The sequence below is a fragment of the Girardinichthys multiradiatus genome, chromosome 15 (genome assembly GCF_021462225.1).
Source record: "Girardinichthys multiradiatus isolate DD_20200921_A chromosome 15, DD_fGirMul_XY1, whole genome shotgun sequence".
NCBI classification, from domain to species: Eukaryota; Metazoa; Chordata; class Actinopteri; order Cyprinodontiformes; family Goodeidae; genus Girardinichthys; species Girardinichthys multiradiatus.
In genome coordinates, this window is record NC_061808.1 from 16,923,245 (window position 1) to 16,950,731 (window position 27,487).

Here is a 27,487-nt window from a genome sequence, read left to right on the forward strand (position 1 = left end):
CTTCACTTGGTTATGGATTATCTTTTCAGGGGAAGCAAACTAAAATTGCAAAGCAAGGAGGAAAAAAAGAGGGAAACTGGCATAAGTGGAGGAAAGCATATTGGGATATCCACTGCTATATTGAGGTGATTTGATTTACAGAGCTATAAGGATGACAGTGTAACCATAAGCTGCTGTGACAGGAAAAAATGCAATCTGAACAAAGAGATGCCCTGCAGTGTAAACAACACTGATGAAACTGTCAGCTAGAACATCCATCTTGGCGATGTTTACCTGTAAGTACTGTTTGTAAGTTGACTGTAATAGCTTTTTCAAGATAAAATATAGTCTTTTAAAACCCTTTGGGTCTGTAAATGTCTAGCATTAACATTTATCTTGAATGGGCAGCTTAGAAGTAGCAGCTCTTAGCATAACTATAAGTGCACTCAAAACAAACGCTAAGGCACACTAAGATCTAATAGGTTACATGTAGTTGAAATTGGTTTAATTAATCTGCCGATGAATAAAATTTCTGAAATACATTAAAGATTTATGGTTTAAGGTCCGGTATGGTCCAGAATGCCTTATGCAGTCACCGAGGCCAGAAGGGCTTTATCTACCGCAATAATTTAACTGCTCAGTGTGACATGTGAAGAACAGACACACACTTTGCCTTTACCCTGCTGACCCTTTAAAGGGTATAACCCCTCGCTTTGCCTTTTAGGATTCCACCCCCTCCTTCTTCAAACCACAAACTCACTCGCCACACCTATATCTGCCTTTATTGTCCTCTCCAGCCTGCTTTCATCTCTTTGATTTATCTATGCTTTCCCTTCATCCTGCATTTGTGTCCTGTCAGGCCCTCTCCCCCCTTCACTTCAGCCAGCCAAACTAATGGTCTGTATCAACTACTTAATGGCACTGTTATATCACTGGAGTGGCTGCAGGCCATTATGGAAGGCCACGAAGCTACACCAAACCTCTTGGGGCTCCAACTGTTTCTTTATCTACTGTCTTATTCTTTGCTTTCTTATTCTTTCCTTCCGGATATGTTCATTACTGTACTTCTCTGTTAAATGGTTCCTACTTCTGTCACGTTGGTAATGGTGCTTTTACAACATCTTAATTTTTTTTTTCATGTTCTTTTGGAGCTCTGTTTTTCTAATCTAATTCTGCTTTGAGTCCTTTCCTTTTAATTTATATACCGTATATTCCGCACTATAAGGCGCACCGGATTATAAGGCGCATAGAATAGAAGCTACTGCAGTCAAACGTTTGACTGGGGTTGCGTTATGCATCCACTAGATGGAGCTGTGCTAAAGAGAATGTCAACAAAACAGTCAGATAAGTCAGTCAAACTTTATTAATACACTACAAACCAGCGTTCTGATAACTCCATTCACTCTCATGGTAAGGTTTCCTCTACATAGAAATCTATTGAATAGAACCAACCGCACGTTAGGAATGCATTGGAGTCTATGAAGTTGAAGTTGAAATCAAACGTTAGTTAAAACGTGAAAGGGAACTTTTCCCTGATTCAGTAAACACGTAAAAGAAACAGTTTGATGCACTAAATCAAACGTTAGTACTGTTAACCTTTCCTGTTTCTGTCCCCTGACCGTAGTCTGATGACACAGGGGAGACGCTTTCTCCAGGGCCGAAGTTACTAGTTTCCTCGGGGTTAACTCCCTCACTCATACGTTGCTGAGTTGAGCATGAAGAAACAGCATCAAAACACTGAGTTGTTGACGAGATTCGGGGTTCTTTTTATTGACTTTGCAGCACGTAAAAACACAGGGCTTACAGACTCATACACCGCTGCTCCGGTCGCCGTCTCTACCCACCCCACACACACAATAATACCGACGTCACTCCTTCACTCTTGATTCTCAGCTACGGCAGCACACAGCACCACCTCTGTCCGGAGGAGTAATGTCAACATCTTCCATACACACACACACGAAACATACACCCCACACACTGAGCTTCTAATCACATATAGTTCAGGCAATTCCTGCAACACTACATTCAAACGTTATACACACACAAGTGGTGTTGGACTAGGAGTAAGCACAGTACAGGTGTTTACCGCTATTACTTCGGCGACGCCCCTGACTACGGTAGCCGTAATGCTGCAAGCGGTGCGGCTTTGTAGTTTACCAGTCGTACTGAAACATTTTGACAGAGCGCCGTGTACAACCAGTATGGATCAACCAATTAACCAATTGATCCATATATAAGGCGCTCCGGATTACAAGGTGCACTGTCATTTTTTGAGAAAATTAAAGGTTTTTAAGTGTGCCTTATAGTGCGGAAAATACGGTACTTTCAGGGGCTTAAGTTTCATGTTATCCCGGAAAATCCTCGTCGTCGTCTTCCACTTCATCCGGGACCGGGTCGCGGGGGCAGCAAACTCAGCAGAGACGACCAGACATCCCTCTCCCCAGACACCTCCTCCAGCTCCTCCGGGGGGAGCCCAAGGCGTTCCCAGGCCAGCTGAGAGACATAGTCCCATCCAGCGTGTCCTGGGTCGTCCCCTGGGACACCTCCCGAGGAAGGCATCCAGGAGGCATCCGGTATGCGAACCGCCCCAGCGCATGCCGTAGGTCTTGGCTAGAGGGGACCAGCAGGACGTCATCTGCAAAAAGAAGAGACAGAATCCTCTGGTCCCCAAACCAGACCCCCTCCGGCCCTTGGCTGCGCCTAGAAATCCTGTCCATAAAAGTTATGAACAGGACCGGTGACAAAGGGCAGCCCGGAAAATCCTATTTGGTAATATCTTAGTTTACCCCAAAACATATCCCATCACATAAGAAAGAAACAAATAAGAGTCTGTATTTGATGATTACATGCACCCGTATGTGAAGTTCTTACACTTTGTTAAAGAATACCAGAGGCTTTACCTAATTATGTATTCAGAGTTTGCTTTTGCAATACATGATCCATAAGCTAAGTTGAATAGAATGTTCTATTTTTGGGACAGATGATCGCAAGTTTTGTTTTGTATAAAATAGTCACTGGGCTGCTGTTTTTGCAAATGATGGGAAGCTTCATTGTACACGTTGCTCCGGCAGACACCACTAGAATAGTTCAGTGGTGTAAAGTTTTGAAATATATTTCATCTGTGAGTAAGAGAGATTCAACACTTTTAGACTGAACCAGTTCAGAGGTGGAGGATGGGACTAAAATTTTGAAATTATTTCTAATATCTGTCCTTAGTTTGTTAGTTTGAAACGAGTATAGGAATTAACAGAGACTGCAGCGAATAATTAGATTTTATTGAGCCAGGAAAATGGCTCAGCAAAAATATAAGCTTGCTGTTCCACTTTTAAACATGGTGGAGAAAGAGAAAGTGCCAACCGTAACCCATGGCATGTGTAGGGAATGGCAGTAGGAGTTTCAAATTTTATCCCAACATTTTGTGGTATTTCTTGTAATAACAACCTTTTCTCAATACATTAGGTTTCAGACTGTGTGCAATGACATACAAAGACAATTACGTTTCCTAAAAATAAAATTTACCAATCATCACATGCGCTACTTCAGTACACCAGTTACATTAACTGGTGCAATTTTACTGCTAAACAGACCCAATACCAGCATTTAATTATATTTTCAAATATGCTGACATTTATTCATAGTTTTATGAAACTAACAGTGAAAAAATATTAAAGGATCAACCCTAAAAAACAAGTTATTTTAAGGGGTTTGAAAACATCAACAATTAGTATTCATTATCACCACAAATCCCAATTAGCTTTATTTCCAATCACAATAATACGACAGTGGCCCATCTATATACATGTTCCATTTATCCAATTTTGAACAGTGCCAAAGAGAAATTACCCTGTGTGTTATATGTATACCCCAGGAAAACAGGAAGTTATGGATTACTAATAAAATGTTGCTAAACACTAACTAACTCAAAATGTGAAGTGTAAAAGAAAAATGCTTGTTACATTTATTTTATAGGAATTTCAGCATTAGAATTTTTGCTATACAAGTACATTTAAAAAAATATTAGGATATCGCGAAAAGTTTAGGTAGGTAGGTCTGGCTTGGTTGCCTTATGGTATGTTAAAGCACTTTATAAATAAGGTTTTGATTGATGGTTTTGAAAGTTGGTACGGGAAACTCTATATGTATGTCTTTACAGAGGGATAACATTGTTCTTTAGTATAAGAATAATTGAGAAATACGTTCTAAGACGAAAAAAATAGGAGAATTAATAAATTTGAAAAGCCAGAAAATACTTTACCCACATGACACTAGAGCACATTTCTTTTTTTAAACATACTCATCTTTGTAAATCAACAACCAGGCTTATCTTATTTTTTCATGTGGCAAAAAAGAAAAACCTTAAAGACAAATTGACATCCATCACTAGCGAGTAGTTTTTAGAAATGCTGTGACAAGGTTCAGCACGTCAACCAACCACAAATGTTAAGATGACCCATATGGATAACACCTTCTCTGATATCGCAAATTCCCTGTGAGCAAAGGACCTGCAAATGTATCACAGTTTATGGTGCACACATCCTGTTTAGGAGTTTTTAATGCAAATATGAGACCCTATTCATGATATTCGATGTATCTTGTACAAAACAATGACAGCTTCTAAAATGAATGCGGAAACCGATACAAGCAGATGAAGCAAAAGCTGAATTGAAGACAAGTGAGTCAGGGTTGCAGAAGGAAGTGTGCAGTAGGGAAAAATATAGGGCAGCATTTGCATCAGAGTAAACAGGGAGAGAGCCATATCTACACACAGACACTTTGCCTTCAATTTCTCTTGTCTGTTACGGATGTGTGTGTGCTAGAACAGCTACTCTGAGATAGGAAATACAAAGAAAGAGGACAGAAGGGAAACATATCAGTAAAGTTTTTATTCAAGCTGGGGTTGTGTTGTAGGTGACAAAAACTTCTTCACCTGACTGCAGCTGAAGTGTCTCAACCAGATGGTATCTGTCTAAAAGTGAAAAATATGAAGGCTAGAAATAAACTGTTTAGGACAGCTCGTTGATGAGAGGCATCCTGAAATCCGAGACAGTTGGAACACCTGGTGCCGCCTCAACCAGGGTGAATGCTCACAGGTTTCACTTCTGGATTTATGAAGACCTTTGTCTACATTAGGCATACCATAGCTACTTAAGCTAATTTATTCAACTAATACACCCAAACCCTTTAAGGTATTCCTGTCTTAAGCTCACAACATTCTTTTCTTTTTTTCTCATAAATTAAGCTTCTCCGTGTAAAACATTTATGCTGTAGTTGAGTTGATTCTTATTTTGTCGCTGGGCCGTAAAAGATAATTTTACAATATCCCTCTATGTCGGATATTATGTATATATATCTGAGGGCTCAGTGGAAGTCGGTAAATATTTATACCCACCACACTGTGCATCAAACTCATCCTCCACAAATCTGTGCACTGGCTTGCTTTGCTGTCTCTTTTTTCGGCCTACTTGTTACACCATCTGGCAGACATATGAAGTGTCTAAATCCATCTGAGCATCATTCACTGTGCCTTCTTCTCTCAACACTCACCTGTTGGAAACTATCTGCTACTTCCCATGGCAGAACGTTCTGTATCTATAATGGAAACCAGGTTCACAGTTTCACCAGATGTAGCAGAAACAGCTTAGTTGTAATAATGAGGATAACGTTTGTTTTCTGCATGTGTATTTTGGTCTTTAGTTGAATATGGGCAAAGGCAAAACTTCCTATACATTCAGTTCAGCAGTTCCTCTCTGGGGGGTGTGTTTTGAAAATATGTGGGCAGGGAATGGGGAGTTATTAGGAATACCTCATGACATGCTTCCCTAGAAGTAAAACTAGGCACCTTTAATGTGCACACTCATTTTGAACTCTTTGCCCACCTTCTCTGTATTTTTCTCATCATTTAAAAAAAGAAACATCAATATCAGCCTCTGTCACCTCCTGCATCTTCAAAGTGTTACAGACATATCTATGTGCAGACATTAAACCCCTTATTTTCTTGTGGCTGTTTTATTTGCATATTGGTTTCCATGTTGGTTTTATCTCTGTCCTTCTGTCACATTCTTGATTTCTGTCTGTCCCGTTTTCATGATCCTGTCTCTCGTTTTTAGAACCCTCTCTTCATGTTACTTATCAAACCTTGGTTGTCCGGGCTTGTGGATGTTGGTGCTTCAGGTTGCCGATCATTTACTGTCCTGTGTCTGTCTAAGCCGTGTTTCCACATCCAGGAATTTAATTTTCAGCTGCTAATTTTTGCAAAAAACTCAAGCTTAGTCAGATTGAATGAAGTGTGTCTGTGATAATCAATTTTCAAGTCCAGCTCAGATTCTGAAATGGATTTTCATTGGTTTTGGTCTCATCTGACTTGATCACCTACTTTCACATGTTTGTTGTGTCCCCTACATAGCTTGTGGCATACTTTAAGTGGGGCTTTTTATGGCCTTCTGTCGGTGGTTTTCCTATTGTCACTCTTTCAGAAAGACCAGATTTGTAAAATGCATGAATAATAGTTTTTATGTCCTCAAACTTTTCTGCCGGAGCTGTAGATCTCTGCAGCTCCTGCAGAGTTACCAAAAGCCTCTTTGCTGCTTCTGAGTAATTCTCTCTTTGCTCCAGCCTCTCAGTTTTGCTGCACAGTTATGTGTTGGCAGGTACACAATGGTGCCATTTTCCATTTTCAGATGATTGATTGAACAGGGCTTCTCGGGATATTCAAAGCTCGGGATATTGTTTATAACCTTATCCCTCCTTAAACTTCTCCACAACTTTATCCTTGACCTTTCTGTTGTGTTTCTTGGTCTTCATGATTCTGTTTCTTTGCGAATGTTCTCTAACAAACCTCTGAGGTCTTGACAGAACAACTGAGATGAAATCACAGGTAGAATGTATCATAGTACTGTGGCTTCACTGGGTTTTATTTAGGGGTATCAGAGTAAAGAAGTCTAAATATTAACGCACACACACATTTCAGGGATTTGTTTTTTATCCACATTACATATATGCACTACTTTGTAGTGGTTGAACATTTATAATCGCAATAACATGCAAACAATGAAAAAGTTCTAGGGGTGAAATTGTTAGTTTTTCTACGGTAAAAGGTTTATTTTGGTCTTTAAATTAATGTTGTCATTGCTCCTGGTAATCACAGGGGACAAACTGAATGATTCTAGGGCTGTCACACTTTTTCTGTCCTGCCTTGGGCCGCAGTGTCTATTTGTCTGTCCCTCATGTATAATTCACATCTGGTCGCAACATCTTGGCTTTTCTCCCCAAGACGTTTTGCTTTCCACATGGAGAGTTGGCATTGGTGGAGTTTTATTCTTTGCTCTGCTGAGCAGTTTTTCTTACTTGTTTTTTAAGAGATTCAGCTATGCATCATTGATTTATTTTTTATTACTTTCTTTCTTTAAATGTCTTTTTTTCCATCGTAAGGCGGAAAGTGACAGTCATTAGCTCATCTTATTCATTACGTTTGGGTTTCCTTAAGGGAAACAGAAATGAACCTCAAAACTGTGGTAATAACCCAAAGGAGGTAGGAGTAAGAGTAGTTTATGATGCTCATTTGTGCTCTGTCAGTTCAACTGATGGGACAGAACCAATTGATAATCACAAGCTGATGTTCCTGCCAGTCGCAGGGCTGATAAACCTACTTGTTCCAAAGCTTAAGAATGAGCCTGATTTAATAAGTAAAAGCTTTAATTTTCCAATTAACAAGTGTCTTGCATTTGTCTTGTCTCTCTGCAGTGTCTCTTCAGGACATCACCATGAGGAAGGCCTTCAGGAGTTCTACCATTCAGGACCAGCAGCTGTTTGACCGCACGTCTCTGCCCGTCCCTCTGCAGGAGAGCCTCCAGACCTGCGAGGAGCCGCCACCTCTCAACATCCTTACGCCCTACAGGTCGGAATGCCGTTGTTATGCACAAAAGAACACGTTTTACCTCCTCAGTGTAGCCAGCATGAAAATAATGAAAATGACTTTAACTGTCTATTTTTTTATGCACACTCTGCAAATAGTGGAAATGATTAATAAATGTTAAAAGCCACAGTGGTTTGTTTTTAATTCCTTTACTGTTCAAAACAGTGTTTTATCACACACAGAGAGGGATTTTTGACCACAGACAGCTGCAGCCTTGAAAGGATAGGACGTTAGTGGAGTTGCTAAATTTGCGTTTTCAAGCGCTACCCATCACAAAACACGAACATTAGAAATGTATTGTTAAATAGCTTTTAAATCTGATGATATTTAGATATTAAAAGCACTTCAAAAGATTTTCAAGAAAATTTACCTTTTGCAAAAATATGGAGAATAAGGGATTATTCAAGACTTTTGTGCAGTACAGTATGTGACCTAGTTTTCAGTTCATGGCTGATGCTCTGTGGGATTTATTTTCTCAGATTTACTTAGAATTTAAAAGAAAACGTGAGATTAGAGATTAAAAGAAAACCCATTCAAGGACAGCATCTCTGTAACAGTTTGTAAAGGTCATTGAGGACAATATTTAGTCGATTCTGCTTCTTTTAGCGTCATCATCTTCAGTCTTTTTTTTCTCAGAATCCAACTGAATTTTAGTTCCCACCTCCTCCAGAGCTGATTTGATCATCAGTGCTGAATGGATGATTAGGCTTATCAGGGGTGAAGATTTCATTCTTTTGATTAATAATTTAAAAACCAAAGTGGATTTTTTTATCTTCTTAGTTCCATTCATTCTTTCATCCTCCCTCATCCTCTTCACCTACTGTTCCCTTTTCGTTATATTTTTAACTCTTTTCCTCCTCGCCTCACACAACCCTCCCTTAGAAGCCACCCCAGGCTTACATGTTCTAGCAGCACATCTTTTATGCTCTTTTTTTATTTCTCCTTCTTATACATGAGCACGTAAACAAACACTCCAAATTAAATAAAAATACCAAAGCATAATGATACATGGAGTCAAATTTTACCTGCTGCAACCCAAACCCACACTAAAGTAGCGTTCCCTCCCCTGCCTCATCGCATTGTTAAATTCCATTTTCTTCTCTTTGTTGTGTTGCATATCATTAAACTTTCTGCTCCTGCCGTTTGAAGCTGAGTCTTTTTATCTTCTATGTGCTTACTCTTATTGGTACCATTGCCAAATAATTGCCTCCCAAGACGTGGCCGAGCTGGATAAAGAAAACTACTCACAAATTAAAGTTTCAACGGCCAAGATGCATCAGAAGTTTTCTTTGTACATAACAGAAAAGGGCAGCAGTGTGCCCTTCAGGCCTTTCCAGAAAAAGTCTGTTAAAAATAACTCTAAAAAGTAGCATTGATCAGATTATCAAACCCTGACGTTGTTTTTTCTGGCTTTTGAGTTCATTTGTTCTTGGCTAAATGATTTGTGACTGACATAAATGTTGTTTTTCTTGAAGGTTTTTATAGATAAACATATCAGTTATTTATATAACTAAATATATAAGTTTTTTTCAAATCATCATTATTGTTCTCTTTCTGTCCATTCGTGCATTGATTTCCATCCATCCAAGATCAGGATTGCAAAAATAACAGGTTTAGGAGGGTAACTCAGACATTCCTCTCCCTAGCGAGTCTCTCCCGGTCATTCTGGGCGACCTTAAGGCATTTCCAGGCTGGAAGCGAAGCACTCGCTCCTGCCAGTGTGTTCTGGGTTTACCCCAGGGTCCACTCCCAGTGAGAGATGGCTGGAAAACCTGAAAAGAGAAGGATTCATGAGGCATCCTCATCTAACACCTGAGCCACCCCAGCTGACTTCTTTTGATATGAAAGGAGCTTTAAACTACAGTTTTTTTTGCTTCTTGGACTCTTTTGAATTTGTGAAAAATATCCTGAAACAGGAAGACAAAGAATTATGTCCAAGGACCTAACAATTTGTTTTCAGACTTGCTTTTGGCAATTTGATGATCTTCTCTAAAGGGACATTTTTTAATTCAATAGCAACCTGCCTTTGTCTGAGCTCTGTTTTTGTTTCCCTTTCCTGTCATCACAGCAGTGTGCTGGCTAAAGAGACACTTGGGTAATATCAGAGAGGAAGACAAGAAAGTAATGGAGATTAATAGCAAATCACATACTTATGAATAGAAATGGTAAACGGGAACAATTTGTTGTGGATAGGGAGATAAAGACCTTAAAGTCCCAGAGTAAAAAACAAAATGTATTCAGCATTAAAGTTTTATTCATCGTGTCTTAAGCCATTTTAAATGCTGGGATTCTGTAGTTAATAAAAGAAAAGAAAAGGAATGTGAAAGCTTGCAGCTTTTTCTGTGGCCCAATCTACCTCACTGCACTAACCGACAGAACAAAAGAAATGTGCTGTTTGTAGGCCTGGGTCGGTATGAATTTCCTACGGTATAAAAACAAAACACACCACAGTTTCCTAGTATCATGTGATAACACAAACATTTAAAACAAAACTGTACCATACAATGTAGTTCCGTTTTACTTTCAACAAAAAAGCAACAACTAACTATACTGCTGCTAAAATAATATTATTATGTAATATGATAATGATTGCTACTGCTGTAATATTTTATGTAACATTTACTATTATCTCTGTATAAATATATAAGTACTGACAAAATGTAGTAATAGTTAACAAGTTCTTATTACACAGAATATTATACCTTTCTGTCGTTCTTCTGTTTATAGAGTAACGCATCCTCTCACCAGCTTCCTTGTTAGGTACACAAGTTCAATTGCTTGAACACTTACGCAGAATCAGCCAATGGCATGGCAGCAACTCAATACAGGTCCTTCTCAAAATATTAGCATATTGTGATAAAGTTAATTATTTTCCATAATGTCATGAGGAAAATTTAACATTCATATATTTTAGATTCATTGCACACTAACTGAAATATTTCAGGTCTTTTATTGTCTTAATACGGATGATTGTGGCATACAGCTCATGAAAACCCAAAATTCCTATCTCACAAAATTAGCATATTTCATCCGACCAATAAAAGAAAAGTGTTTTTAATACAAAAACGTCAACCTTCAAATAATCATGTACAGTTATGCACTCAATACTTGGTCGGGAATACTTTTGCAGAAATGACTGCTTCAATGCGGCGTGGCATGGAGGCAATCAGCCTGTGGCACTGCTGAGGTCTTATGGAGGTCCAGGATGCTTCGATAGCGGCCTTTAGCTCATCCAGAGTGTTGGGTCTTGAGTCTCTCAACGTTCTCTTCACAATTTCCCACAGATTCTCTATGGGGTTCAGGTCAGGAGAGTTGGCAGGCCAATTGAGCACAGTGATACCATGGTCAGTAAACCATTTACCAGTGGTTTTGGCACTGTGAGCAGGTGCCAGGTCGTGCTGAAAAATGAAATCTTCATCTCCATAAAGCTTTTCAGCAGATGGAAGCATGAAGTGCTCCAAAATCTCCTGATAGCTAGCTGCATTGACCCTGCCCTTGATAAAACACAGTGGACCAACACCAGCAGCTGACACGGCACCCCAGACCATCACTGACTGTGGGTACTTGACACTGGACTTCTGGCATTTTGGCATTTCCTTCTCCCCAGTCTTCCTCCAGACTCTGGCACCTTGATTTCCGAATGACATGCAGAATTTGCTTTCATCCAAAAAAAGTACTTTGGACCACTGAGCAACAGTCCAGTGCTGCTTCTCTGTAGCCCAGGTCAGGCGCTTCTGCTGCTGTTTCTGGTTCAAAAGTGGCTTGACCTGGGGAATGTGGCACCTGTAGCCCATTTCCTGCACACGCCTGTGCACGGTGGCTCTGGATGTTTCTACTCCAGACTCAGTCCACTGCTTCCGCAGGTCCCCCAAGGTCTGGAATCGGCCCTTCTCCACAATCTTCCTCAGGGTCCGGTCACCTCTTCTCGTTGTGCAGCGTTTTCTGCCACACTTTTTCCTTCCCACAGACTTCCCACTGAGGTGTCTTGATACAGCACTCTGGGAACAGCCTATTCGTTCAGAAATTTCTTTCTGTGTCTTACCCTCTTGCTTGAGGGTGTCAATAGTGGCCTTCTGGACAGCAGTCGGGTCGGCAGTCTTACCCATGACATTATGGAAAATAATTAACTTTATCACAATATGCTAATATTTTGAGAAGGACCTGTATATTTAGGCATCTAAACATGGTGAAGAAGATTTGCTGAAGTTCAAACAGCACCATGCCATTTTTAATGTGGCGTTATGGTTGATGCAAGACGGGTTCATCTGAGTAGTTAGGAAACTGCTGATCTACTTGGATTTCCATTCACATTTATCAATCCAGTATATAGAGAGAAGACGAAATATACAGTGCAGGTGGTGCAGATGAAAATGCCCTGCTGATCTCAGAGGTCAAGGGAGAACGGACAAACTGGCTTCATATGATTGAAAGGCAAAAGTTCAAATTACCACATTTGAGATGTATGGAATACCATACCTGAACATGCAGGTGGGCTACAGCAGCAGATATCACATTGCGTGTCAGTCTTGTCAGCTAGGAAAAGGAAATTGAGGCTACAATTCACCAAAATTGGACAATAACAGATTGGAAGGGAAGATTTACAACATAGATTTCCAGCTGCAAATGAACAGAAAGTGTGTTATGCCATCCTGTCCATGTGGACCAGAATCTTTAAGGAATAAGGGATGCCTAGTTGAATCTACGGTACAAATTATTAAGAGCGTCCAACCTGGTTCTTGCAGGGTGTATACTAATAAACTGGCCAGGGAATAGCGGCTTAAGTTATTGGGCTATCTGCTTTGGACTCCAGCTTGCAGTTGGCTCCTCAACACACATGCCGATTTCAGCTTGCTAAATGTAAATTTTACAAAAGCATTGAGACACGGTTTTAATTTTCACATAATGACTATCAGGATTTTTTATTACTGGAAATATTTCCAAAAAGTGTAGGAGCCTTCTTTTTGTCCACTGACCAGCAATGTGCAGCAACACACCGTTGCATTACTCTATACCAGACAAATTTTGGCACTTTCCCTGATTAACAGGACTTTAATCCATGTGGTTTGAAGGTTTGTGGTTTAAAAAGAAAGTAACGTTTTAAAACCTTGATTCGGGTAATAAACCCATGACTAGTCATAGCTATGGAAACAAAGCCGTAACAAAGACATCGCTTTTGTCTGTCTGCAGGGATGATGGTAAGGAAGGTCTGAAGTTCTACACGGATCCGTCATACTTCTTTGACCTGTGGAGGGAAAAGATGCTGCAGGACACGGAGGACAAGAGGAAAGAGAGACGGAAGCAGAAGGTAAGTTCAGACTTTGATAAATTTTTTTATATTGCCGCTATAGATGAAAGAGTGTGTTGATTAATGAAGTTTGTTATCGGGATGACTTGAAGTGACTGAAGAGGCTTCTTGTGTTTTCTACAGTCCTGCATGAATTTACTGACAGGGTGACTCACTAATAGATTTGCAGCTCCGCTTCATACCGCATCGCCTCTCCCATTAATTAGTCACCACTCATAGATAAATCAAAGGTTCCCTCCGCCAACCCCGTTAGTTATTACTTGTGTGATCATTAGATCTAATTAATGGGAGCATCTGCTTCTTGCATGTCCCCGCTCTGTATGTCATCTTTCTGCTTTCTGCAGACATGCATGAAAAGAGGGGTTTCCAAACAAGTATTAGATTTTGTATTTTCACAAAATCAGATTAAATGAAGTCTTTAAAGAAGCTTTGACCGAGAGGTTTTCCACCCTCTGCCTCAGGAGCTCTAATCAACACCAGCTTGCAGTTCCCTGCGTGGGAAGTAGCTTCCCATTTTGCCCCCTCGCAGTCAATCAGAGCTTATTACAGTCATGGTCAGAGAGAAGCAAAGCAAATATTTTTTTCCACTGAGGGTTTATGTGAGCGCAGAGGATATAATTGGCCGGTTATGAGGTTTGTAATGAATGTGGGAAATGCACAGAGAGGACAGAGACATTTTCCAGGTCTGAGAGTAAATGCAGCGATTGTTTACTGTTGATTCGTTTATCGTATCTTAGTGGGTCTGCATTCATTTTATTTTCATCAGTGCCCAAAAAGGAAAAAAAGAAGGAAATTTCCAACAGTAGGTGAACCTGATTTTTCCAGAGGGCTAGTTTGATGTCACTGCTGGTAGCCAAAGCCATTTCTTTGATTTGATCCTAATTAAAGCCCCGGGTGGGCTCAGCTTATGAAGCCATGTTCATTTCCCCTCCTCGCCACAGTGGGAGTCAGACGGACCCCATGGAAAGGCCTAGAAGACATTCACAGGGACAAAACAGATTGATTGGGATCTATGTGCGCATAGCTGCTGGATTGTGTTGCCACCATGGTGGATAAATGGATCAGTGCAAATACATAGTGGAGAGGTTATGAGTGTTTCACAGAAAACATCCAGAATTACTCAGTGAAGGACAGAGAGGTGAGAAATACAGCAACACACAAAGATATTGAATTTAATGTTAACTTTTAGACTTCACTGTTTTATGTTGGCATGCCATTCAGTCATTGCAATAGGTTCTCTGTGCACGTGTGAATGTTTTTAGTCCATCTGATTGTTTTAGAAGATTTCAAATATATTTTCTAGCAGCTGCACTTCCATTGTTGCTTTAGACTGCACATAAACAGGCTCACAGGGGCATGACTGCACACACGAGTGCCTAAAAAGATCTGATAGACTAAGATGTGCCATGCAGCTTCAGTCTAAGGGACCTGACATGCCTCAACACCTGTCAATCAGCATGACTACATTCCAAACTGGCTGCCAGCACATTTAATGACACGCTCTTATTTCAGCCTTTTAATGTCCTGTTCAGTCTTCAGTTCAGTATTTTATATTTTTTAGCCAACTCTTTTTATCACAGTTTACAATTATAAATTATGGAATTATGGTCTCCTGATGTAATACATATTCCTTAAAGCAAGTATTTAGGCCAAATAACATTTCTGAACATATTTTAATGACTTTTACAATTTTGTCAAGACATTTAAAACAAAAAAAAGTGTCTTAATCTAGAAGACATATAATGATAACATTACAGTCTTGCAACATAAACATGCTAGTTTCTAAAGCTAAAGAAAAAAGAAAAGTGATGCCTTTGCACAGGAGCTTGCATAAAGATCACAGGGAGCTTTCAGCTCATGTTGCTGTGATTGCAGAATTAAAGGGGTGTGGCTCATAGACTTTACCTGTTAGGAATTTCTCATAGGGAATTTTCCCAGGCCTTAGCTCTGTATCACATCCTCAGGCACCCTGCCCAAATGCATTCAGTGCTTTAAATGCGACCAGCGTGTTGCACACCATCCAGGGCATGTTATTATCCTCATAATATTCTGCTGATCAATATATTTCTCAGATCAGACGTACGCTGGATGATGATAGGATGTGTTCTGTGCGCACCCGTGAACTAAAAAGCTTCTGCTTGGTAGGTGATCAGTTTCAACCACCAATATTGTGTCAGGAACTCTCAGCTGATCACAAGGCATAATAAACATGTAGATCACAGAGTGAATGGATGATCTAAAATGTGCTTAAAACCTTGAAGCCAAAAAAAGGCTTATTTCTTATTTTAACAGAGTTTAAACATTCTTTAGGAATCCGCTGAACTTGAAGGAATACCATACTCAATAAAAATAAAACTCAGTTTAACTTATGTCTTGTTGCTTGTTTCTTTATGCACCTCAGAGCAACAATAAATCATCTATTTTAACTTTAAGCAGATGATTGATGAGATTGGAATACACAGATAGGTAAAGTGGCAACAAAACATTTTGGAAAATTAAAATGTGTCATTAAACACATCCTGATGAGGGTATGTTGCACTTGTAATTATAAGATTTACATACAATTGCCACAAAAAAAACAATCTCAGATGTTCCATGAAAAATTTAAGAACAATTAGCTAGCCTTGTTATTGCTATTGCTAATAAACATTTTAAACAATGTAAATATTTGTGTGAACATTGATGAAGTCATAAAAGACAACAGCATGAAAACCTTTGAATATTTAAAGCCAAAAACAATTTCCCACTAAATCGACAGTGAGACTGCCACATCAATTATTTCCATTCTTTGCACCCCTTCTCCTTCACAACCAGCTAATTTCCTACCAAGTATCTTGACTGATAGTTAGTCTGAAACTGGATTTAACGTTGCATGCAGACACATACAGATAAGAGCCAGTAATAAATGGGAAAACAGTACAGGACGGAACGAGGAGCTGAGACAGCTGCTGCGTCCTAATCCAATTAGTTTCTGTGTTAGCCTCAGCCTCAGTGGATTAGCAGCGGACAAAATGGTGAGCGAGTCAGAGGAAAGAAAGATGTTCTCAGTTAAGTGCCCAGGAAAGACTGGGAGAAGAATAGCAGGGGATAAAGCTCGCGAGTCGAAGAGGTCAAAGATCATGCTCCATCTCCTTGACATCAGTGTTCGGGTCCAAGTTTTCTTTGTGTCCACCTGACATCTGAATCCCTGCTGAGCTTCCCCTTTGGCTCCTTTTTAATTCCTGACTTAATATAGGCATCACATGGATCCTAATGGAATATACTGATGTTAAAATTGTTTTTCTTCTCTGTACAGACTTGCACAAAAGAGACAAGATTTTCCACAAATAACCCACTGTTATAAAAATATTTATTTGCCAGCTATCATTAAATGCCATTGGGTTTCTACTAATGAGCATAATTATGGAACAAACTAAAATTTTGACTTGAGATTTGGCCAGAGTCTTCTAAACATCTGCTCACATCAGCATCCTGTAGAATCCTTGAAGAGATTGGTTTGTATTCTGACCAGAGACGTAAAAATAACAATGTTCCAGGAAGAGCACCAGTAATTAGTTTGGATAATATAGCTTGTGCTCAATGTTTTGTAAGAGCACACATACCATACAGTAGCCAAATGTTTGGTTCTACAGGTCCACTCTGAGGAACAAGACACACAAGGTTTATTTAAAGCTTTGTGATAATAGTCTACTTCTCAGTTTAACTGTAAAGACCTCAAAGTACCAACGAAACATTGTTTGGATATATAATTTAAGGTTTAAATACAAGATTCAAGTACTGAGTCAGAGTAAACACACTCTAGTTTACCCTGTCCCTCTTATACAGTTTGTTGTCAACCCTGGTAAACATGTGTATGAAATCCTAAAATAAATTTGTTTTTAATTGCAGTTGCATATTCTCACATGGAAACATTTTGAAGTATCCAACCTTTAATTTGAGTACCCAAGTTTTGAACTTTGAATGTAACCCAAAGTGTCTTAGCAAAATTAAACAGAAAAAGTTATCCATAAATACATAAATCCTGAATTACTACTGAGGCCCATTTCTTAAGGCACACTTTAAAATGGGCAACACAAGAGAACATGCCATTTAGTAAGGCATGTGTTGATCTTCATAATTCACAAAATGGAACTTGCATAAACTTTAAACTAAAAAGTTTAAAATAACTGGAACGATGACAAAATTCTAGATTAGGACTTGTTTATCTTGCCACTACATAAAGTGAAGAGAAATCTCCAAAGCTCACGCTTAAAAAAGCATTGCATTTCTTTGCAGTATGAGATCATGCTACTGCAATCAAATATCAGTCCTGTTTCATTTCTTCCTGACTGCCAGTGGCTGTAAACAAAATATGGATATGTCTCCTTGCACTCCACGTAGGTCAAGGTTTTATGTAAACAAAGTCACGCACATGACGTGTAGCCTACCTGGCCTCTGCATCTATAGGTAGCACCTGGGAGGCTACATCCAGTCTCTTTTGATCTTCTGGCTGTTGACTTGGTGTGCTTCGCAAGTTGATTGATCCATAAGTCAGTATTTCAAATTCAAAAATACTTTATTGATCCTCGAGGGGAAACTAGCCAGCCACATAGCCAGCCACACGGCCTTGATTGCCCGCAATGGGCAAGGCTTATTAAGCCCTGCCCATTGCAGCTAATTAAGGATTGGCTGGCTCTGGAACGCCAGTGGCAGTCCAGTCAGGCCTCAGAGGTTTGGCGCAGTCACAGTGAGGGCATGGGACCCCCTACCCAGCAGCCGAGGAATCGGGGTGCGCAAGACCCTCGAAGTCAGTTTAGGGGTGCTTTTCCTCCACAGTCCAGGCAGTAGAGCCAGGCTGCGACAGGGGTGTTGTGTTAGCCCAGGGTGGAACAGGCTCCTCCCCACGGGGCCATCGGGGTGCAGGAGGCCATCGGGGTGTGTCTGTCAGTGTCCAGGGTCCTGGCCCACATCCAGGCTCTGGGGTTGATGGTGAACTGGCAGAAGAGCTCTTTGACACCGCATTCATCATTCATTGGCATCGCCCTGGACTTGGTGGACATGCTGGCGCGGCCTGCAGCAGAGCGGTTGGACCGGATTCGGTCTCTGCTCCAGTCTTTTCATCTGAGAGCAGCACCCCCGGTTTAGGTATGGATGAGGTTGTTGGGATGCTGGTGGCAGCCTCGGCTTTAATACCCCTTGGGCTGCAACATCTCCGCCTCCTGCAGCAGTGGTTCAATGCCCGCCACATCGACCCTCTGTTACACAGACGGGTCAAGGTGCAGGTCACGCCCAGGTGCACAGATCTTTTTCGTTGCTGGAGAGATGCAGCGTACTTGCAACTTGCAACCCCTCGGTGCGGTTCCCTCACGGTGAGAGGAGATGACAATGGACGCATTGTCCCTGGGATGGGGAGCGGTGTGGCAGTGAAGGTCCGTCCAGGGGCTGTGGGGCCCGCAACAATGGCAGCTGCACATAAAAAGTGCTGGAGCAGCGGACCATTTACTTGGAGCTGAGGCACTTCTTACCTTTTCTCAGGGACAAGCCTGTGCTCGTCCGGATGGACAGTACTTTGGTAGTGTTCCACATCAACTGTCAGGGTGGGACCCAGTCACTGCAGTCCCTGAGGTAGGCCCAGAGGCTGTGGACTTGGGTGTACCCTCGACTCACCTCCTTGAGGGTTATGCACCAGGCAGGAGGAACTCTGTGGCAGACTGCCAGTCCCGCCAGAGGCTCCCCCCAGGGGAATAGATTTTGCATCCTCAGGTGGTGCAGCAGATCTGGGTTCGGTTTGACGAGTCCCAGGTGGATCTCTTTGCCTCACGGAGCACGACTCATTGCATATACTGGTTTTCCCTTGCAGAGCCCAGCTTCCCGCTGGGGATGGACGCCATCGCCAACATCTGGCCCGGCAAGCTGCTGTATGCTTTTCCACCAATTCCGTTGATCCTGCTTACTCTTCACGAGGTTGTCCCAGGCGGACGGGAAGGTGTGGCATTTTGCTCGGGCCGTCTTCAGCTCACGGTGTGGCCGGTGAAGGGGGCTGGAGCCCTCAATCCATTAAACACTACAGAGTGCCAGGGCTCCTTCTACTTTGAAGGCTAATGCTTGTTGATGGCAATATTTTACAACATGGTGCAGTGATGGGTTTGGAGCCGGTTCTCTGTTCCTTTCAGGACATTTTGCGATACCTCCAATGTCTTTTTGACCCAGGAAGGGCGTCAAAAAGACATTGGAGGTAAAACCTCGACCTACCCGGAGCGCAAGGAGACATATCCACTTTGTTTACTGCCACTGGTGTAATACAGGAATTCACAGAGCCGTAGTTACAGTGTAACTTCCATTAATTCTAAGACTTTTTACACAACTTTACCAAGTAATTGTATTTGATAAAGAGTCTGGGAAGGCTATTATTTAAAAAAAATACAATAAGGAAATTAAATGTGGCAGTTTAGTTTTGCTCAGACAATTTTTGACTCCCATGCAATCATAAATTAAATTAAAACCAAATGTTGCACTATTAATTATTAGGCGTTGGGAAACCATTTCCTTTTATTAATGGTTAAGCAGTCATGTTGATAAAAATTATTATTCTTCTGCTGCAGAGCGTGCTTGGTAATAATTGAGTTATTACCAAGCATGCTCTGCGGCTTAACCACAGAGAACAAGCTAGTACACTAAAATCCTGGTAATTATGTCTCAAAGGGTTTGGATCATATTCAAATATCTGAATAAAGCTGTCTATTTAATCAAATGAATACATTTCTGTAAATATCCTTGGCTATTACTGGACGTTCAGATTAAATTTTATTCATGTGCTTTGAAATGAGAAGACATATCAGCTGCACTACATATCACATAATTCAGCAAAATTCGTGCCCAAGATCGAGGTAAACAAGCTGCAGTTAGACACATGTGTTACAAGAAAAGTTATGGCGCTGCGACACCCCAAGTTTCCAGGTGAAAATGTGCACAGTTAGTTCACACTGTACTTTGCTGACTTTGAAGAAAGATTATTTGGAACTTCTATATAATCCATTTGCTTTTGATGTAGAGAAACCACCTGCACACACTTAGATAGAACTTGTAGAACATCACACTTTTAAGGCAAAGAATGACTCAGTTGGTCCAGCACAGTTTTCCCGCTTCAGCCCCCCGGACAATGCCCCAGCCCCGCCTCCAGGCTCTATGAATGCAGTGCGTGTTTGGTAACAGATGAACAAGTCGTCGCACATGAGCCCTCTTACTGATGCGCACATCCAAAGTAGCCCATTCTAAGTTTGCACAGCTGAGACCCCAGCACTAAACCTTAATGAAATTGCTGCCAAGACATTATACCAGTCATCTTCCTCAGATAAAATGGCATGAGGAGCAGAGGAAGCCAAACATGTTTTTGCTGTTACTGTAAAGTGAGAAAACGATGCCATTTTTCTATGACTTTTTAAGCTTTCCCCAGCTTTATAATGTATAATATATTTTAGTTTTAACTGCATTTGTTAGAACTATTCAAATTTTTGATTACCGCAGGGCTGTTTTAAACATTTATCTTGTTTTGCCCATGACATTGTTCAAGTTTCAAGATTTGGGCCCCATTTGTCACCACTGACTTAGGTATAAATTGTGATTGGAGGTACATCAATAGATAATAAGAGGGAGGAAAGAAGGTTTCACCTGACATATTGACTGGCTTGGGGTGTTTAAATGATTGTCAGCCAACGGAGTCAGTGCTTTCATTCATTTCTTTCTCTGTTCATCCATAAGTGTCCAAAAGGAAACCTTTAGAAACACTATAAGCTCTTCAATCCATTACAGTTTCAGTATGTTTTTTTTGTTTTACTGTTAGTGATAATTCTTTCTAATCCCACAAGGTGACAATATAAAGGTTTTAAGGTTAGAAAAATATCAGTAATTACTGCTTTCCGATCTCTCCTCGCCTGTTGTCTTTCCTCCCAATCTTCACTTTTTTGGCTCTTTTCTGTTTCTGGTCTTTATCTAACTCTGTGCAGCTGGAAATGCCTTATCTTGTGTGTCCCAAGAGTCTTATAAGAACCCTCTCTGAAACCCCTCCTCCTGTCCCTTCTTCCCTCGAGGTAAGACTGTCTGCCTTCTCCTTACTCCATCAGAGCATCTGCTCCCTGTGCAGCAGCCTGCAGCCTTTACTCTCCCACCACTAACTCCCACCAATTTCCACTCACCTCCACCCCCACCCTCCACCTTCTGGTTTGCTCCAGGCAAGCGAGCTGCCCACTTTCAGCCCGACACCAACAACACCCCAGCACACCTGTATCCCAGTTCTACCTTTGGAATCAGCCTGGCAGTTCTAGACATTGATTACTTTCTGTGATTAATCTTCCATGATGTTGTAAACATAGTAAAGGCACCACATGCAGACAACTGGGGCCTAAACACAACTTAAAACTCATTGCATCATTTTTTTAAATTTTTAAAATGACATTGTTGATAAAGGAATATGTAAAACTCAAAGTAAAGTAAAATAATTGTTAGAAACAATACTTTTTTTATTTGGAGTGGATCCTTGGCAATTAATTTGTCAGAACATGCAATAGCGTTAAATGAGGTATTTGTGATACAGCCACTAACTAACCAGCCACTTTACTAACAGCAAGACATCATAAAAGTGAATTCTGGCAGATTTTTCTCTTGTTGAACTCACTTTCAGTCTTGTTTTGCTACTAATGTCTTCTTGTTTTTTTGGTTTTCTGAAAAACTGAGCCTAAATAACCTCTGATTACATAGCAATACAGCTCCCTCTATATTCACCGGGAACCCTGGTAAAGATGCATAGAACATTTTATTTATTTATTTTATTTCAGGTTTATTGCAGTTCCCTTAAAGTAAAATTTTGTAAAATTAGTAAAATTATGTAGTACATCCCTCACTGTGTGGTGGCAAGATAAACAGTTACAGATGTTTAAACGTCTTAAATATGTTTCTTACTTTAGGGGAGTAACTATATGACTAGTATGTTCTCTATGCGCCCAATAACTTGTCATATTTCAGGGAACCAGGAAGTCATGAATTACTATTAAAACTATGTTAAAGTATACTTAATGTGCCAACAATTGCCACATAAACAGTGATTCTGCTAGAAAAAAATATATAACATAATAATAATAATCTTTACCAGTTGTAAACCAAAACTGGAAATCATGAAAATAAAAACAAAAAATAAAAAAACAATGCTTCAGTCACAGTTGCACCAAAAAGTATTCAACCCCCACTGCAAATTAGGTTAATTGGTAAAATATACAAACTAGCAATGGTTTGCAACAAACAAATCAAACAAGATTAATTTAAATATCTTAACACAATTACCTTACACAGTTTCTGGAAATGAAATACAAAATGAGACTTTTAATGACGACAGCAGGCTTCAAATAAACCTCTTCATGATGAGCATTTTTAGTACTTGGCAAACTAGCAAGTGATGCAGAGCAAGACAGCAGCCCGTGGCAGCGCTCCTGAGCAATTTTAGTCAACTATTATGTTCCACGGATTCTTCTGAAACCAAGCCTCGGTGGAGTTTGAGATATGCCTGGTATGAGTGTCCTGCTTGAAGGTCCAATGTTTTGGCTTTCTCACAGATGATGTGACATTTTCTCCCAGGATTTCCTGATACTTCGTTAAATAATTCTTGCTCTCCACATGCAGTATTATTTCAGCATCAGAGGAAAGCAAAGCAGCCCAGAGCACCACTCAGCCATTGCCATGCTTCTCTACATGCATGATGTTCTTTTCAGCATATGCTTCATTCTTCCTCTTCTAGACATACCGCTGATCTTTGGGCTCAAAAAGTTCCAGTTTTGTATCATCACTTACAGTTGTATAACTAGAACAATTCAGGGCTTTTGCCACTTTGTTTTATTGTTATATTGTTTATTTAATGTTTTTTGCAACACAATGACCTTCTGTCCTATCTGAACTTTTTTGGTCAGTTCTCTTAACTCAGGGACTGTACATACTTCACAAAGAAGATCATTTTGTTACTTTATTTCAGAAAGCACTGAACAAGAACAAAGTGTTTTTCTGGCCAGGATATTTCATACTTCACAAGAATCTGCATGCAGAACCCCTAGGAAGTGCTCATAGGTCCCTCCTACAGCAGCATTTGCCAGTGCAGTAGTCATAACCACTTTTAATTTCTGATCAATCACACAATGCAAGACAAATCAAGCAGCAAGAACTAAACTAGAGCTGTTATTAATATATTGGCCTTTTGCCATACTTGTTTTGTGTAATGAAATGTCACTGTCCATATTCCAGGTATTTGAGGTGATTTGCAAATATTTGCCCTTAGAAAGAATTTTGTAAGGGGTCAAATGTCAAACTATTTAAACGTTTCTTGTGTACTTCATTTATTGGAAGCACCTGAACAATTTTACTTATTGCCAGTAAACCTAATTTTCAGTAGGGATTGAAATATTTGCAGCTGTACATTTTCTAATGTGTATTTTTTCCCCACTTAATAAATGTCCTGAAAAAAGCTTTAGGTTTTTCTAAAATTGTCACTGTGAGATTATACTACTGCAAAAAAAGGCTTTAAACATATTTCCACAGATTTGTCTGGGGTGCAAATACGTGTGAAGAACACTGACGCTCATAATAAAAGCTCTACGATTGACTGTAGTTCTTTTAATTGAATTAGATTACGATGTAAACCCAGCAGATCAGCAGCTGCTGTATGGGTTTGTATTGTTTGAGAGCATTGTGTTATTGTCAGCAGCAAAGTGGTCCATTACCTGCAAACCACAGGCCTTCTTTAGGGGGTTACATAGCAGCATTTCTGTTGAGTCACTATAATATACATGAGCACAAAACCATCCCTGCACGCCTGTACTGTGGATGCTTATGTGTGCACAGGCTCACAAACACAGAAACACAAAAAACAAATTGCTGCGTATCAAACGCATAGCTCTCTGTGCTATTACCCGTCCATTCTTGTGAAAGATGACGGCTCGTCTGAGCCACAAAGCTCAGTGAAATTGGCTACATTTATAACTAATGTGACAAATGTGCACGAGTACATGGACACATTCACACAACTTCTCATTTTCTGTTTCTTTTCCACTTCTCTTTGTTTTCTTCATATTTTGTCACCTTTATAGCAGCAATAAAAATTGCAGTATGAAGCTCTACACATACGTAGTTCTAAAGATGGTTGTCTTATACTTGAAGTGTTAAAAGACTCCATGTGTTTGACTTCTATCTCTCCTTTCTGTCACTACTCAATACCCATTTAATGAAGGAAGACAAACCTCTAAAGCTGTGCAAGGGACATTTTACATCCAAATCCTGCCGGATTGTAAAGGTCGAGCACAGGAAGAATTATATGTTTCTGATACACGGTGTTATGTCTATTGTTAAAGCGCTTAACAACGTCGTAGGTGTCTGAATGTGTTTCTGTGTGTGTTTTGGACACAGAGACTTCCCTTTAGCAACCGCCCCATCAGTGGGTAATGATCAATGATAAATGAGAACCTAATCAATATGCATTAGGAGTTATCCTTACACCCGCTTTCAGCAAGCTGGCCGCAGCAGTGGGCAGACAAAGTCAACATCCTTTAGCTTTGCCAGAGGAGGCGATGTCTTCAACCCACCGTGTTGAATCATCCGCCTGTCAGATACCATGTTTCATTCGATGATCCATACACTGTTATTATTTAGGCAGGATAGGCCAAAGATCGTAGAAGAATATAAAGTGTGCTACCTCATTTATAGTACCTTATACGTTTTTACATTTTGTCACTCTACAACTTCAAACTTCTATGTATATAGTGATTGGGGTTTTAGGTGATAAACTTACACAAAGGTTTATTGTGGAAAATTGTGGAGTGGAAAAGTAAAGATACATATTTTTCAGCATAATTTAAAAATAAAACTTTAAATGTTAATTCCTATTCAGCACCTTGAGTCAGTACTTCAATTATTGCCCATTTTACAAAATAGCTCAAACTGAGTCATATTGGATGCAGAGCGTATCTGACCAGCAAAGATGTTCCATTGAACTTCGACGGAACCGTTTTAACACATGAATATGCTTTAATCTAAACCCTTTCATTGTACCTCTGGCTTTATTTTTAGTGCTCTTGTTTGGAAAGTTGAACTTCCGTCAGTCTCACATTTTCTGATGCCTCTAACAGGTTTCCTTCCAGTATAACGACTGATCTCTTAATCGCTTAATTCCTGCAGAAAATTTAAATTTCCTTTATTAAAATGAGCACAGCCAATCCCACAATGTCCTATTTAAGCAAGCATCCCCTTAGCGCAAACCATAAAGATGTACAGCTGGAAAAAATCTTAACGTTTAAATGTTTGTTATAAAAGGGAATGTTTTGTCTTTCATGTATGAGGAGATAGGCTGTTACTATTTAAAATCTTTTATGAAATATTTTATTGAAGGAAGACATTTTATTTCTAGAAATTATTTTTTGGCAACAGGAATAGTTTTCATCAGGTTGTCTAACCAGAGACTCGTGTTTTAATGTTTCACTGAGTTTAAAATTCTGCATTTTTGTTATTGTCCTTAATTTTGTGTGAATCCACCATATTATTCTGTTGATCAGCATCCGTGTGTTTTTGGTTGTGCATGTCTTCAGCCTGTGCTTGTGCTGTCATCGTAGCTCTGAATTGTTCTTGCTCTCACGTAGAAATCCACTCTTCCAGTTTGTTTGCCGGTTCCAGTGCGCTCCTCCTATTTCTGCCTTGGCCTTATTTCTGGGATGAAGCTCGGCTTGGTTTTTCCCCATGTTTGTTTGGACGGCAGTTTATGTGCGTGTGTCTCTGCTACCTACCTGCATTGTAAAGCCCTCCCCCCCAGGCTGCACATGCTGTCATTTTCTGTCTAACAGCACTTTTCTTTTTCTGCAGCTTTTGTCTCTCTTGTTCCCACCACGCACACATACGTATATTGTCCATGTCTCTGTTGACTGTGTCAAGCAGGGTTGTGCTTGTCGCTGTGCCTTTTTTTTTTGAGCCCTCTCCCCTCACCCCTGGTGCTTTTGTTTTTGTTCTTGTAGTTGCAGGACCCCCGCATGTATGATCAGGTCTATAGGTACTTAGACCTTCCAGGGCAGGTATGTGAAAGAAAAAATAACTGATTATTTTGAAATATTGTGTGTGGTTTCTGCTTTAGCAACTTGTTGCTCTATTTCTTTACAGCTCTGTTTGGTTAATCTCTTCATGCATAAGTATTGGGGACAGAGAGTGCTGATGATTCTGGCAGATATTTCATTGTTATTCTGTTTTTTTATGACTCAGTACTTTGATTCGGTTGATCGATGAGCACTCCCTGTTTTCGATCTTTCTAATAAAACTGTGATATCTGTCTTCAACGAGCTAAATAAATTAGCTTTCTAATGAACACATCTGCAGTGTAAGTTCAAGCAAGACCGAAGTCACAGATACTTATGAACTTAAGTTAAATGTTGAGGGTTTAACAGCATTAAGAGTAAAAAAAATGTATTCTCTTTCTGTTTATAACTCAGGGTGCCAATCTCAGTATTGCTTGCTGTTTGTGTGTAAAAAACCTTCACTGTGTGATTTCTTTTTTTCCCTTATACAATAAAACCTACAGAGCTGCTAATCTTTTATCTTTTTTTCTCTCTTCTTCTTTCACTCATCTTCAAATCATCTGTTGTGTCTTCATCCTCCATTTGAATTCCCCCACCCGCCGTCGCTGGATCCTGAACAGCTCAAGGCTATCGACCGTCCGCCTGACCTGGAGAAGGTGCCCCGGCAGCCTCACGATCGGAAGAAGGATTGGCAGAAGCTGGCACTGGGGGCAGAGCTCGCCCAGGACGCACCAGAAAACAAGCACAGGGAGGCCAACGGATCAACTGGTTACCACGACAGCAGGTGTGTGAAGGATGCTTTGTTTGCCAACTCTAAGGTTTCCAGAAGTTCATTAGGTATTAGAAATGATGTGAAAAGGGTTGCAATAAAAGCCTGGAAGAGTGTAAGTAGAGTTTTTTTCTTTTTCTTTTACCGATTATGTATTTAAATTTAAATAACATTAAATTCACTGTAAAGTGTTGTATTTATACTCTAAAATACACATAAATGGATCATGAAACCTGGAAATTTGAGTCTGAAAAACTTTGGAATCAAAAAGGTTTATGAACCTTAAATACAGCTTTAAAACCATAACTGAAAACAGGCTTGACCTGACAGCAGAACGTAAACCATCAATGACATACCAGCTGAAAAATGGACAGTAAGGTCTTTAACACTAATGACCGTCTTTATTACGCATCGAGCGCTATTCCTACTCATGTTCAATACGTTCACTTCAA

At 40.1% G+C, this 27,487-nt stretch overlaps 1 protein-coding gene across 4 annotated transcripts in view; it reads left to right on the forward strand.

The window, feature by feature from the left end:
* The window catches only part of wasf1 (WASP family member 1), a 74,030-nt gene that overhangs the window by 40,044 nt on the left and 6,499 nt on the right, over positions 1 to 27,487 (forward strand). For 2 of the 4 annotated variants that reach the window (XR_007041823.1, XM_047388415.1), the window contains exons 4-8: positions 7,723 to 7,876; positions 13,082 to 13,199; positions 21,182 to 21,265; positions 26,213 to 26,269; positions 26,887 to 27,050. Coding sequence is in view for 3 of the 4 variants with exons in the window: in XM_047388415.1 (XP_047244371.1) it covers positions 7,723 to 7,876; positions 13,082 to 13,199; positions 21,182 to 21,265; positions 26,213 to 26,269; positions 26,887 to 27,050 (577 nt within the window). In the remaining variant the exon portion in view is untranslated. The remainder of the gene's footprint in view (positions 1 to 7,722; positions 7,877 to 13,081; positions 13,200 to 21,181; positions 21,266 to 26,212; positions 26,270 to 26,886; positions 27,051 to 27,487) is intronic. The other 2 variants (XM_047388416.1, XM_047388417.1) reach the window with 2 other exon arrangements.